Below are 15828 nucleotides of genomic sequence, written 5' to 3'. Positions count from 1 at the left end.
GTTATGTTCATCACGCTGATAACCAAATGTTTAAATATTTTAATAAAAATTCAACATTTTAAATTACATTCCAGGTAGCTCTTGAGAAGCGAATAAAGCACAATTTTCTTCATATTAGTGCTATAAAAGTTGTGGAAGGGAAAATATGACGTTTTGTGACAAACTTAACAGGTTGTTCAACACTGAACTAAACGAGGTTAACTAAAAAAAATTAAAAATTCAATAATAGAATTAAAGAAACTTAAAGTTCAAATTATAAGCAACAATTGTAAAAAATATCATTCGCATCAAGTGTATGCTTAAAAAATTGTAGGACACATTTCCTGAATAGCTTTTGGCAATATTTACATGTTGTTCTTGAAGATGTTCAAGCAGTAATTATTCTACACAATACATTCATCTTGGAAAGACTTGCCACAATCAAAAATTCAGAATGTATTCCTTAAACTGAGGTGTAAAACATTAATATTAATCAAGTTTAAAATTTTGTCCCACAGATTGACATTTTCGGGAAATGACTCATCAAGCAAGTATTTAAACCTTTACAGCGCTATTACATTTGAACAATTTTCACAGTAAAAAAATCAAATATTTCCCCTATGACTACACCACTGACAAACAGCATCATATTTTCTGGGATATAAGCCATGGTTTATATCCCACAAATTTTAGTTGAGCAGTTAAATTTTAACAACTGTGGCTTACTTACTGATTCGGGCACATACAATGAAAAATAGCATTCAAAGAAATATTTAGATCTAATGAAGTCTAACTCGAATGAAACAGGCATTTTGTGAAGTTGTAGAAAATCGAATGGCAGGTTTCATAAAACTTGAATAAAATTTAAACAATTAATACCGGTTTTAAAGAGCCAGCACAAATGAAAATTACTACAAGGGTCATGCATAAAAACTTTAATAACTGATGTAAAAAAGTAAATCTCCGTTTACTTATTAACTGATACTTAAGTTAATTTTTTGCATATAGTCATCGTTTAAATGTAAGCACTTGTCATCATGGGTGCAAGTTTGGTCATGTGTTCAAGACGGAAAATATTTTCAGCCCCCCCCCCCCCCCCGCATGCAGGCTTAAAGAAAAATTTATGTGTATAAATGTTGTAAATTTTAAAAATGCCAGTTTTGGGATCTGTGTTTGATTTAAATTTTAAGCTTTTAAATTGTAATATTTAGGCGTTTTGACATCATAATTCCAAAAAATCTAACATCCGAAAGTAAGTGGGGGGGGGGGGCTCGCCCGAAGAAATTTTTTCAAGTTGAAGTCTAAAAAACGCTATGGTAGGCCATTTTGGAAAAGTTCTGGGAAAGGAGGGGCTCAGGGACTCTTACATCAATTATTTCAAACTGATAGTTCCAAAACCACAATTTTGGGCAGCCTTCAAAAATATTTTAAAAAAAGGGGGGGGGGGCGCGCTCTGGGCTCTCCTCGAAATCGAAGTGTTAAAAACGAAATTGTACTCCATCTTTCATAACGTTTGTATGCTTTTGAATGCACTATGGAAAGGATGGAGTTCAAGAACCCTCCTTCAGCAATATTTCAAAATTGAAGTTCCAAAAACGCATTTTTAGACGATGATGGATTTATTCATCATCGTCTAAAAATGCGTTTAATGTTAGTGGTAAAAGCGTTCGCAGCGCCCCACCATTAGTTTTTGCCGATCGTAAACATTTTTATTGTAGCAATAAAATCGCTTAGGACATAAGGTTTTCACTTTTACAACATAAATCAGTTCTGACCGGAATGTCTACATAAGGTAGCGCCAACAAACCAGAAAAGAAGGAAAGGTGGGGGAAGGGTATGGCCGATTAATGATAATGAACTGGCACCATTCCCCCACACAGTCTTCATTTGAAAAAGAATTCTTTTATAAGATAGCAGGTGGTAAAATTAGCAATAAAACATTGCTTCAGTGAAGTAGATATATTTTTTAAACAGGGTATCCTTTCCAATATTCATTAATTAAAAAAAGAAATAGGGGAACTGAATCCTAACCCTAGGCAAAGTTCACGAATCACATCCCTCTTAAGGCATTAAATATAGCCTAAAGTGGCGCTTTAAATTTTTAGCATCAAAACAAATTTTCGGAAGAAAACTCCCGAAACCCTTCCTCTAAGTTCACCACAAATGCCCCAAATTTCAATTTTTAAGGCTTCAGTCTAAATTGTTTTGTAGGAATAGTACCCCTCTTACCTATAAATATGACTTATGACAGCTTAAAAGTTTTAATACTTTAATTTTAGAAACTTTTTGAAAGAACCTTCCTACACCCTTCCCCCTTAAGTCATCCAAAGATAGCCCAAAAAAAGCTCTTAAAATTTCAGAAACGAAAATATTTCGGACTGGGGTGCGGAATACCCCCCCCCCCTCTCTCAGTGTGTTTAGTAAACGCAGTTTTATTTAAGATTTATTTTTCTATTGAGAGAGCAACTCCCCTCTCCACATCGCCAAAGCCAATCCAAAGTTTTAAGACTTCAATTTCGAAAATGTTTCGAGAAAGACCCCTGAATTCCCGAACTCTTAACTCACTCAAAAATAGGCAAAATAGCATTTCAATACTTCAGCATGGAGAAATTTTCGGGGAAAGAGCCCCCCCCCCCCCCCAAACTTCTTCCCCTTGGACTTAAATTTGCGGTTTCGCTTTTCATCACCGAAGATTTAAGAATTTAAATTCTAAAACTTAGGGAGAGAAAGCATTCAAATTCAGTCTTCTTACGTCTTTTAAAGATTACCTAAAGCTGAGTTCTGAATACTTCAGCTTTGAATATTTTTTGGGAAAGGGGAACCCCGAACCCCAAGACGGTCTAAACTTGCGCTTTTATGACACCCGTTTCGGAATTTCGCCTAAAGATAGCCCCCTCCCTCCCTCTTAACATTGCCAAAGACAGCCTAAAAGTTTTAAGACTTCAATTACAAACACTTTTCGGGAGAGGTTCCCAAATGCCATCTCACTCAAGTCATTTAATTATAGCCTTAAATAGTTTTAAATACATCATCTACAAAACATTTTCATGTTAAAACACCAAAACCATCTCTCATAAATTCACCAAAGATTGCCTAAATTAGTGTTTTTAAGACTCAGTTTTTCAGTTTTTGATTTTCTTTTAAACCTCCCCCTCCCCACTTTTACATCATTAAAGACAGCCTAAAACTTTTTGACTTTTAAATTTTTAATTGTTTGCAGAGCAGAAATATCGAACCACTCCTAGCTTCAAAAATGGCTTTCAATTCAGTTTCTCGATATTTTATATCAGAACCCTTGAGTAACCTCCCCCCCCCCCCACTCTTAGATTGTCCAAGATATCAACGTTTTAAGACCTCATCGTGGGTTAATTTGCAGACTGATTACCTTCTTTGCAAGAGCAGCGTTTTTTCGCAAACTCGTTCAGCCGTTATTTTTCTCCTTTCCCTTCACTCCCCCCCCCCCACACTCCCATATTTCCATTCTAGCGAGTGTTAGATTCAATGACATTGGAATTTAGTGATTCCTCAAGTCTTTAAAAAAAATGCAGGAACTGTTGCCCATCGGAGTTTCCAACCAGCTTGAAATTTTCCCTCAATTATTTCTAAAAATTCCCATTTTCATTGAAATCTTCGAAATCCCTGATAGTTTCCGTTTTCCCTGGTAGGTGGACGCCCTTTGCTGTGGAGAAAACATTTCATCTTGTCAGCAATCACTCTCAATCGATGATTCAGATTCAACTCTTAAGACATTTTAAGAGCGTACATTATTTTCATTTATGCGTGTAAAGTTTGCAAAAAAAAAACCCGCAAATGAAAAAAACGAAAGGATGATCAGTTAGAGCCGATTATTTCGAAAAATCAGGGAGAATAACGAGCAACTCCTCGGTCTGCAATGCAGTGAGTTCGAAATAACAGAGTTATACCTAAAAAAAGTCAAACGGCGCGAGTCGAAAAACCATTTCTCCAAAAGCACGTTGCAAACAAAACAAGCCCATGGCGGGAAACCGAGAGAATGACGATGTAAATTCGTGCTTATGGAACGGTCCAGTAATTAATGCATATTTTTCAAATACTCAATTTTCTTTTTTAAGTAAAAACTGAAAGAAAGTCATCGAGTTTCTTTCCCCCCTGACCTCCGTCTCGCAAATTTTGTCCAAGACGGAAATCTGTCCTGAGACGGAAGGTCTTGCACCCATGCTTGTCATAGCATTTTACAAGTTTTTCTATGCCTTCTGCATGCACAGTTGTCGCCAAGTGGTTGAACCATGCAGTAACAGCTTGTTTAAGTTCCTCATCACTGCAATAACGCTTTCCACCCAAAACGTCTTACATTTGGGGAATAAGTTAAAGTGACTGAGTGAAAGTCGCCTTAGTGATTTGTCTGTAAATTTCTATTGGTTGCAGCCTTCTTGAATTCAAAAATCTTATGATACTACAAATATCATACTTGACGAGATCATTAAATGTAACGGTGATTTTAAAGTTGAACAGCTAAGCAATAACTAGCCGTAGGGGATCAAGGCTAATGCCCGACTGAAGAGAAGAAATGCCAAGGTCAATAATTACACGGTAGCAGTGGTGGGGGAAAGCACCCACCCACCAGCACTAAATGTTCTTTACTTTCCGCATAACCTTTGTATAATGCAATCTGCATTATACATGCTTTGTGTTTAATAATTAAGCCTACTTAACTTAAGTTTCAAGTTCTGTATTTTAAAAATCATCCCCCCCCCACCCCCCAAAAAAATAATAATAAAAATAAATGGAAGCACATCAATTTTTTTGAAGCAAATATTGTTCTTAACTGATGTGGCATACATGGAGAAAAATGTTCTTTCTGATTTGGGCATACTAGAATATGTGCTGATGTGGCTTACCTGTCAAAAAATCCGGTAACTTTATTCATGCTCACACTCGTAATGTATTTTTACAAAAATAAGTTTTAAATAAAAAAGAATCATTTTATTTTAAAAAAACATTTAGATACAAAAAAGTACATTCAACTATATAGTAGAAACTATGCTTACAAGAAGTATGTGGCGTCAGGACAGGAAAAGAACCATTATTGCAGTAATCTCCATTGCAACAAACTCCACTATACTGACCAGTGTTTGGTTTTTCTGGTATGTATTCTTTGGCTTTGCACATAAAATATTGTAAATCTTTTTTATCCAAGCAGCCTCTCTGGAAACTCGCAAATCCATATGCATCAATGACACTATAACTATAGCACTAAAAATATAAAACATTTTTAGTAAATGCATTAATTAATGGATTATATCAAGAATTATTTCTTTAATTTAAGGAAATTGTTCTTAGAATAAATCGCATGAGGACCTGTAATTAAATTATGTAAATATTATTAAGTGTGATGATTATTTATAACAACACTGTATAAGTGTAATTATAACTACAGGGCTCTCAACACATTTCAGCCTTAGAAAAGGCTAAAAGAGGACCACTTTCAATGAAAAAAGGGACTAAAGAGGACCAGTTAAGGATCAAAAAGAGAACCTTTGGAGGACCATTCATAGTTAACTCAGGGAAACACCAAAAGACAAATTAGCTGCCTACTGCTAAATACGTGAAGATAATTTGTTATTTAACCATAATAATGAGAGAGATTTTTAATGATACAATTCCTTATCACCTTCTGTACAACTGAACTTTTTATTCGTTAACTTTTATTATCTACAAACATTTGCATGGGGGGCAGGGGTGACAAACAAGCATGTAACTTACGATCTTACAGAGTAATTTTAACTGAAAAATAAATTTTCTACTAATGAACAGGAGAAAACTGACTGATTATAAATAATGAGCTAAGTGACCAATGAATCAGTGCATATCTAGTAAAGACCTTTCAGATGCAGTTTTTACAGTAAACAACGTAGCACATAGTCATTTACAAAACTTTCACGTAATCAGATTAAACAGAATTCTTTTTGATATAAGGTACTGCAAGCCAAGAAGATATGGTTTAGAGGCCATGGGGAAGCCCCCCCCCCCCAAATAGCATATGTAAAAATAACATTCGACTGCCCAAAATATTAAAATATTTACAAGATGCAAAATGATTGAAATCTCAAACACAAGAAGCAATTTTTCAGGAAGTTCGAGAAAGTGCAATGCTGCCATGTTCCAAAAATAAGAAATCTTATTGTCTATTAATATTAAACAAAAGATAACTTAATCTATCTTTGGGTACCTCGAAATAACTTCCAAAATCGCCAAAAATATCAAATTATTTACAGGATGCAAAAAGATTGAAATCTCAAATACGACAAGCAATTTTCCGCAAAGTCCGAGATCGTGCAATGCTGCCACGGTTCCAAAAATAAGAAAGTTTATTATCTTTTAAAATTAAATACAAAATAAACTAATCTAAGATGGCGTATGTCAAAATAACTTCCGATTGCCCAAAATGTCAAAATATTTACAAGATGCAAAAAGACAGAAATCTCAAACACGACAAGTAATTTTCCGCAAAGTCCAAGTAAGTGCAATGTTGCCACGGTTCCAAAAATAAGAAAGTTTATTATTTATTAAAATTAAATATAAATAAGCTAACCTAGGGTGGTGTATGTCAAAATAACTTTTGATTGCCAAAAATAGCAAAGTATTTACAAGATGCAAAGAGATTGAAGTCTCAAACTCCACAAGCAATTTTCGTCGAAGTCCGAATAAGTTTGATGTTGCCATGGTTCCAAAAAAAAAGTACTTTATTATCTATTGCAATTAAGTATAAAATAAGCTAGTCTAAGGTGATGTATGTTAAAATTACTTCTGAGAGTCAAAAATATCAAAATATTAACAAGATGCAGAAAGATTGAAATCGCAAACGTAGGAAGCGTAGGTTTTTCGTGATGCTTCCTATTGAAGCTCCAAAAAAAAACTTTCACATTTTTTTTAAGCACTTGAAAATGAAATTTTTTTAAGCACTGTTCAAGGGCATACGACGACGTCATAACTCCACCCTCAAACCTCTCCATTTGCTAGATTTCCATGCTGCAGCTGTTGAAGGAGGAGTAATGATGTCAATCTGAATGGAAATAATACTGGAAAGTAAGGTTGATTAGAAACAAGGCACCACGTGTTTGGGCATAACAAAGATCAGCTCACACTATCTTTAAACGCAATGAAAACTTTTAAAATCTGATTTTTATGAAAAAACAATATAAAAGCGGCTTAAACGGACCAAAATGTTAAAAAGTGGTTGAAAGCGGACTTTATCCTTAAAAACGGACTTTGACGGGAAAAGCTGACCATTTGGGAGCCCTGTAACTAATAAAAACATGAAACAATAACTACCGAGTTATTGTTAAATGTTTTTGTTCAATCTTCGATTTCATTAATCGGCCAAAAATTCTGTATATCTGTTTTTCAGGGGAAATAAAACTAACAGAAGTTACATTATTTTGACTTGCAAAATGTTCACCAAAAAAATGGTGTAGGGTAATGGCACCAGTAACAGACATGCTTAAGACATGTCTCTTAGGTTAACTCAATGACACCCAGTAACAGATAGGATGAGGAAAGTGAGTAATGGACAGAATTCTCCCTTTCTCATCAAAATGTGCAAAAGTTTTTTATTTTTAGATCTAAAACTTGATTAAATTCAAACATAAAACACCGGTAGACCTCTTGGTCGCTGTTCATAACCTTCCACCACTGCCTTGTAAATTCCAACTAGCAGACTTATATAAAATTAAAAGCTTTCTGCGAACACAAATAACTGCAAAATTTTTTACAAATAATTAATTTGCCTAATTCACCCATAATTTATATTAAAATATGAAAAAGGCAAAAAAAAAAATGCTTTAAAATTATTTAAAAAAATTTTGCAATACAACTTATGGTTAACGCTTACTTTTCACCAAATGAAGAAAATTGCCTTAACCATTTTTTTTTTTTTTTTTTTTTGGCCCAATATCAATCACATGAACATGATCATTCTTATTATTTTCATTTTATAGTGAAAAAGTTCATGTAGATCTGATAAAACATGAGCTACCTGCTTTTTACTTGAAAAATTTATGAAGATATTTGATTTTGTAAACAAATCAACAAAAACTACTGATTTGGTTAAAATTAAGTATTTCTGCCAAAAAAAATTCCTGCATATTATCTGTTAAAGTTTAAAATTAATGAGGTGCGTGTTATACACTGCCGTGGATTATCGGTGCTTTTTTTCTCTCTCTCAACGCAATGAGACTGAATTTACAGCAAAATTCACCAATAGAGACTGTTCTGTAGTCTGCAAAGTTATTTACTTTACACAACTTTAATTTTCCTCTCACGCAATTCAAGCTGAGTAAAAATAAAAAACCATACAGTCATGCTAAAAGCTGTCTGCATTTGCAATTGTTTACTCCTCTGTCTTTAACTAATTAGCAAACTATGATCACGATTTCAAGATGAAATCATTATTTTTTAGATTAATTTTGCACAAGATTAGGAAGAAACAGAAATAAAGTGGGGGCTTTTTTTTTTAATTTCTTCTTTTTTCTTTTTTTCTTAAATTAACGTTAATATGTAGTTTTAAAAAAATTTCTGCAAACGTCGTTCATCTATATTATGCAAGTCTGCCAACTTGCTCATAAAATTCACTCTGATAACACTAGATGGTTGCACCATATTCATAGGTCGCAGCAACATCGGTTTTACCAGCCTAAAACTATTTAAATCCAAACTTACGACTGTTTGTTAAAGTACTATTTGTTACTGGTCTGTTACTGGTGAACGCTACCCCGAAATTAGTTGGCAAAACAGAATTAAACACTCATAGAAATGCAATGAAAGATGCAAATTTCTCTAATTTGATAGCTCAACCAATATAGGATTGATTGAATTCCCTTTAAATGAAAGCATTAAATGTTTTGAAAATATAAAATTGGAAAAGCACGTAAAATAAAATTGATTTATTTAATTCTATGGTTTATAAAAAAAATTTCAGACGAGAATAATTTTATAAATGAAATTACATTTTCCATTTATTCTTTGTAATAATCTTTCTATGACGGGGGTATTAATTTTTAATAGTAAAAACATTAGTTGCCTAGTAGCATAACCAGGATTTCATTTCAGAGGGGGTTAAAAAAAAACCCTAATAGCATATATCTTTGTCCTCAAATTCGATTTCACTCAAGTCTCCTAACAAGTTAGGAGACTTAACATAGCTCTGGATTTTCAAACGTTTTTATACAAATACAAATGTGACGACCAGCAACAGGCTCTGGGCTCAGCTAGGCTGTTCCTAGTCAATTAATTAGTCCCCAATGAAGATCAATGGCCCTCTCAAAGCTATCCACTCCCTTGCTCATTACCGCCTCTTCCAGTAAGCTATTCCAAGTGCCCACGACCCTGCTAAAGTAGTAGTTTTTCCTGATTTCCAAGTTAGCCTGAGATTTAAATAGCTTAAAACAATGACCCTTGTCCTGCTTTCCCCGCAAAAATTTAATCCATTTACATCTTTCACTTTGATAAATTTAAATAACTGAATCATGTCCCCTCTGTCTCTCCTTTGCTCCAGGCTATACATGTTAAGCCTATTAAGTCTGGTATCATAATCTAAATCTGAGAGTCCCCTTACAAATTTAGTTACCCTTCTTTGAACCCTTTCCAATACAAAAATATCTTTCTTCAGATAAGGCGACCAAAACTGAACAGCATACTCCAAATGAGGTCTTACTAAACTCCTATATAAAGGCAGAAGAACTTTCTTAGATTTGTTTGAAATAGATCTATTGATAAACCCAAGCATTTTGTAAAATTTTACCCTAACACGCTTTTAACAAAATGGCTCAGACTAATCTTGGGCTTTGCATTTGCTTCTAACAACTACACTCAAGTATATTTTGCTGTAACATCTTTTTTTTTGGGGGGGGGGTAAAATAATAACGAACAGGGTTTTTTTTTCTTCTTTTTTATTATGAAATAAGAGGAAAAAATGCATGTTTTCAAATTTAATTTTTGGCACATTATACAAGGAGTAGCAAATATAGCAATTTTATGTATTGAAATTATTTTTATTCTCCAGAGTACTATTTAAATAGAATTATGCGTGAAAAAATTAACATTTTCATTTCTTAAATTTTCTCAACTCATTTTGGGGAGGGTCCAGACCCTATGGACCCTCTCCTTGACTATGCCACACTGTAGCTGCTCACTCATCTTCTTTCGCTATTTCATATTTTCAAGTAAAACTTAAATTTGATATAAAATTGTTAACTATATGAGAAAGAAAACATATTTTTTTGAAACTGCTTTTAAAAAACCAAGCAATCACTTTTCCTTTTAGACTAGTTCAATAGTAGAGAAAATCAGCCTGAATATCAAATGTTTAATTCCAAGCACTGAAATATTTAACATGAAAAAGCTAATTCAAAAGGAAATTTAAAAATTAATGAAATAAAACATACTACAATAGCATTATCACAAGTAGAGGGTTTGTCACAGTTTCCATCACAGTTATAGCAAGTATATCGGGATACATTTTTTGAATTGATTACAGCATCTGTTAAGAAAAAGAACAAATCTATATGATAAAGAGTAAATTAATATATATATATATATATATATATATATATATATATATATACACAGGGGTCTGCCCAGAGGAAATTTGGGTCCGTTAACGGACCCTTCACAAAAATCTGATCAACCAAAACGGACCTTTCACAAAATCTCGACCAACCAAAACGGACCCTTCACAAAATTCTGACAAACAAAAACGGATCTTTCACAAATTGTTCATTGGAAGAGCAAATCTCAAATCAAAATAACGCAGCATATTTCCAACGATAATGTTTGGAACCTTTTTTAAAGTTTAATTAGAGATATTAACTTACACAAAATCTGATAATTTTGCAAAAGAAAAAAAAAGGCGCTCTTATGAGGCTCCTGCAAGCGATAAATAACTACTAAGGCCAAATAAATATAATGCTTGTTGTTGATTTCTATGAAAGAAATTAACAGCTGAAAGTCAGTTTGGTTTATAATTTTACTTGTTTGTTTTTTGCAGCGGTGTTGTTGCAAACTTCTCTGAAAAAGTCAATCGTAAGCACTTTTCTCCCCCCCCCCCCGCTCATGATTTAATAAACAATAATATACAGGGAAATAAACTTAGAACTTCAAAGGATAGTTGGGGGGGGGGGGGGAATGTGATCACTTCAGATAGGATTACCAACTTTAAACTTATCGCCATTTAGCATCTGGCGGGGTGATGTTTAATTGATATTTTGGAAGAAAGTTATATGGGTTTGAATTTTCGATGCTAAAAAGGATAATTAATTTTAAATGGACTCTTTTTCATTGTTTTTTTCTTTAGATGTCTACATTTTGAAAAGCGCAATCTTTTTAGATTCGATATGAGAATCCTACTCTATTCTTTTTTCAAGCTAACTTCGCTTTATTAGGATGCAAATAAATGAAAAGTCTCTTTATTTTTGTAACAACGCTCATTTTAAGTTTTTAAAGCAGAATTCTATTTTCTTTTATGAGTCAAAAATTTAAATGCTGAATCAATGGTTTATTTTTTATTTATTTTGATTCAACTGTGTCCAGACATTAATGAAATGTTTATCATAGGACTCTAAAGTGCAATTCTAAAATAATTTTATGAGAAATATTTATTTTACAAGCCGTTTTTGCACTTTTGATGTTTTTACTTTGAGGATTGAGATCAGTTTGCATCCGCTATGGGAATCTGATTTTTCAAATTTTTGATGTTTAGTACGCTTTGTTAAGAGGTAAACAATTAAAATATTTGTTTATTTTTGTAAAAATCATGGAGTTTATAAATTTTAAACGAAATTTTGTCTTTTTTAACAATGTCTTGGTTCAAAAAGTTAAATGCTGAACCCCTGCCTGAATTTCTTTATTACAATTCTTTTAAATACTATACATATAACATTTCTAGTATAATTTAACATAATGTAGAATGGTAAATAAATATTGATATTTGAGGGATACCCATCTCCCAAAGAGCGATGCCGCCCTCCCATACTCGAAAAACACTCAAGAATGATATTCCCAACAAAAAAGAGGGAAAACACTCAACATTAAGTGTCAATGATGCAGTTTGCGCCATCTCAAAATTCAAAAATTTCGTTTTTACAAAAAAAAAAAAATTTTTTTGCAAAATTTGATTTTTTACAAAAATAAATGATTTTTCACAAAAAACGGACCCTGTGAAAAATCCTGGACAGACCCCTGATATATATATATATATATATATATATATATATATATATATATTCTTTTATATATAAATAAATATTACATATGGGTCATTCTTCAAAAAGTGTAGGTAACTTTTCTGTCATACGCCTTTTACAAAAAAAACTTTAACAAACAATTAATTTAACAATTATTTTTAATTTCATCAAAAATATATCTATTTAAACCTGCCAACAATTTTTTAATAATAATTTTTATTTTAGTACATTTTTGGTTCATAACATTTGAATTCTCATCTCCGTGGCATGTCACACACCTTGTGTGACTGTTTATGTTGCTTAATATCTTGTTTAATTAAAAGTATATACTTATTTATTTATTATTCCTCTCACAAGTGTCTCAAATAGTAATTGTTTAAGTATATTTAGTTTTTTAATATTGTGTTTTAGTTTGTTTTAGTAGGATAAGGGGTCTTGTCACACAATAAATTTTCACTTCCTTACCTGAACACAAAATTCCATTCCTTATTAACGCATGGAAGTAATGACATCAAATTTTATTTTCCATGATACAAGGGAGCCCTCTTGTTTATTTTCAGCCATAAAAAAGTTGTGAGATTTTTGTCGAAAAACAAGAACATGGATTTTGCTTTAAAAACTAGGTGCGTGGGTATTACGATTTCTCAGCTCCGTGAACTTGAATTCCAGGGATGTAAATTAATGTAAAAAAAGAAGTGAACATGTTTTCATATGCTTAACATGTGCAGATTGTAGAACAAAGAAAAAAAAATTCTATGAAAAATGTATCTATTACCTTATATTAATGGAAAGATCCTGATCTCCGTGACAAACCTTATCAATGTCATTATTTCTGCGGTGAAAATAACTGATGGAGGGGAGATACATCAATAATAGGCATTCTACCAAAATTATAAATTGCCAGTATATCCTCAAATTTTTCTAAATATTATTTTTTAACATACATTTGAAATTACTAATCAAGTCATACTTTAATTAAGAGAGCTTAATTTTATATTCCCACTAATCATTAAAATAGCTGATTGTTTGCACAATTTACAAAATTACTACTTTGATATTAAATTGGTCTTAATTTTTAAACATTATTAGTTTTTTCTTTTTTTTTATTTCCGTGAACAAGGCATTTTTTTATTTATGAGTAAAATGATTGAACTTTAACTGGGCCATTGTTTATGGTTACTTCTAGTAGGTAACACTTTCATGTAAGAATTTAAAAAAAGAAAACAAAAGGTTTCAAACTTCAAAAAATATTTGCGTTCAAAAGTTTCGTTTTCTGAAGAATGAACCATATGAAAGTATATCATAGCACTAAAATTGAGAATAAAAGAAGAATATGAGAGAAAAAAGAGATAAGAGCTCCAAATTGACTTTCAAAAGGCGGGGCTTAGCCGTCAGAATTTAATCAAATTGTGGCCAAAACTGAAGAGTCTTTACCCTTTGCTGATAATTACAGGAAACCCTTTTTTATTCACTTAATAATCAACTTTCTGGAAAGTGCGAGTGTCAAAGTGAAGTATTTTTTTTCTTATAATTTTAATTTTACTCATTAATTATTTAAAATCAAATAAAAGTTAAATCAAATAATAACATCAACCTTTTTATTTCTTCATTAAATCTGTAATTTTATTATAAGCTAATGTTTAATTATGAATTTTAAAACTATTTTGGTTATGAATAGTTTGTTGACAGTTCCAAAGGTAACACTATAATGAGATTTGACTGTAATCAGGCCCATCATTTGGGTAATCGGTGGGGGGGGGGGGGGGGCTCCCCCGATTTTAGAAACCCAATGTCATTTTGCATTTTTGTAGTATTTTGTTGTTTTTTTCCTATAAAATGTTTTGAATACATACCCTTTGCCTCCAGTGGCGTAGCTACACTTTCTGCCGCCCGGAGCGGTTCCTCAATTTGCCGCCCTTTTGATGGGAAATAGTTGAGATATTAAAGAACCAAGAATTTTATGTAAATAGGTTTTTATAAACAAGAAAAAAAAGGTTTTTTTCCTTTTGATTTTTCTTACAGAAGAAAAAAAAGTAAATTCAGATCCCCACCGAAACATTACAAAAGTTAAGTCAAAATTCGAAATTCAATTAATTTCTAGTAACGCTTATAAGGAAAAATGTTTGGAGCTCCCTTCAGTTTTTTTTTTTTTTTTAGTTTTCAAAATTAAAATTTGTTTTATGCATTCTTTGGTGACGTTAGGGAGTCAGGACTTCTTAAGGATATTTTTTCGAAACTGAAGTGTTAAAAAAGCAATTTTAGGCTATCTTTGGATATGTAAAAATATTGGGGAAGGTTTGGGGGCGCTACCCCGGAAAGCTTTTCAACAAAACAAAAAAAACTCGTAAATGTAGGCTCTAGGCTGTATCTAGTGGTATCCAACAAAGACTGGATTTTCCTCCCGAAATAAAGAGAGATCAGGAGATAAAACAAACAATAGTGCTCAGATGTCCACAAGGAAAACACGTTTTGTATTAGAGTAATTTTCTTATCATAGTCCTACTAAAATCTTACAATTCAAAGACTTTTTTTTTTCCTCTTTTTGGCCTCCAGTAATAGATCAAAAGCATGATTTCTTTATTGGGAAAACGCGTTAAATTTTTTCGCATCAAAAGTGTGAAATTGCCGCCCTCCAAAAAGGGCCGCCCGGGGCGGATCGCCCCCTCTGCTCCTCCCTAGCTACGCCATTGTTTGCCTCCCAGGAAAATTTTGAAATAACTGCCTGATATTAGTCTACATTTCTGATTGGCAAAAATATTTAACAGAAATAAGTTTTTATGACAGTAAGGGCCCTTCTACACTCAACTGGTTGCATAGCTGTCGCCGACTGTCCCGTACTTGGTGCGGGTTGCGTAGCTTGCTGTCTCAGAACTCTTTCTGCTGCGATCCGCTGTTCTCCAGCAATCCTTGAGCGACTATGAACTTGCAGAAGACTACGAAAAGCTGTGTGGCCGGCTCCCACAGATCGCTGCGTAAAGCTTATCGGCTGTAATCACACCAGTTATCGAGTGTAAAGGGGCCCTAAATTTTCAACAACTTTCTGTTTTCTTTGTACTTCCTTTTGTGTGATTGAAATCGTAATTAGGAGCTTTCAGAAACAAAAGTAAATAGCAATGACGTATAGAAAAAGGAAGATTAAGGTAGGTATTTAATTTACTTTTAATGGAAGACCTCTTTAGTTTTGTTGAACTTAGATCATTAAACAAATTGTTGCAGAAATAAATACGAGTTTTTTTTTTTTTTTTAACTAATAAATCTGAAATTTTGCTTCACTGTATCATTGCAGCAACGCAATCAAAACTTATTTTTAGAAATAATACTTCAATGTGAAGCAAAAAGTTGCAGACGAAAAAAGAGCAAGAAATTTTACTTACGAACTGTATTACTGTAATTACTGAGCACAATAAACACGAAAATACATATTGTCCAAGACCAGAAAGTATCAGTCCTCATTTTAGACAATTTTTTGGCAACATTAAAGCACCATTTTCATTTAAATTATGGAAAAATGATATACAATGACACCAAATATCAAAATACGACCATTAAACCAGACACTTTACAAATTACCACCATCGTCAACTTATAATAAACTAAACAGATTTCCTGACGGGGTTGCCGTATCTTCATT

General features: G+C 32.8%; 1 protein-coding gene across 1 annotated transcript in view; it reads right to left on the bottom strand.

Moving 5' to 3' along the window:
* Positions 1-15761, bottom strand: part of LOC129232520 (activin receptor type-1-like) — a 44517-nt gene extending 28756 nt beyond the window's left edge. The window contains exons 1-3 of the mRNA XM_054866660.1: positions 15572-15761; positions 10401-10495; positions 5007-5211 (exon numbers count right to left, since the gene is read on the bottom strand). Coding sequence (XP_054722635.1) covers positions 5007-5211; positions 10401-10495; positions 15572-15650 — 379 coding nt within the window. The 5' untranslated portion in view covers positions 15651-15761. The remainder of the gene's footprint in view (positions 1-5006; positions 5212-10400; positions 10496-15571) is intronic.
* Positions 15762-15828: the final 67 nt, after the last annotated feature.

Source organism: Uloborus diversus, unplaced genomic scaffold, assembly GCF_026930045.1.
Source record: "Uloborus diversus isolate 005 unplaced genomic scaffold, Udiv.v.3.1 scaffold_1228, whole genome shotgun sequence".
Lineage (NCBI taxonomy): Eukaryota > Metazoa > Arthropoda > Arachnida > Araneae > Uloboridae > Uloborus > Uloborus diversus.
This window is presented reverse-complemented; position numbering and strand designations above follow the sequence as displayed.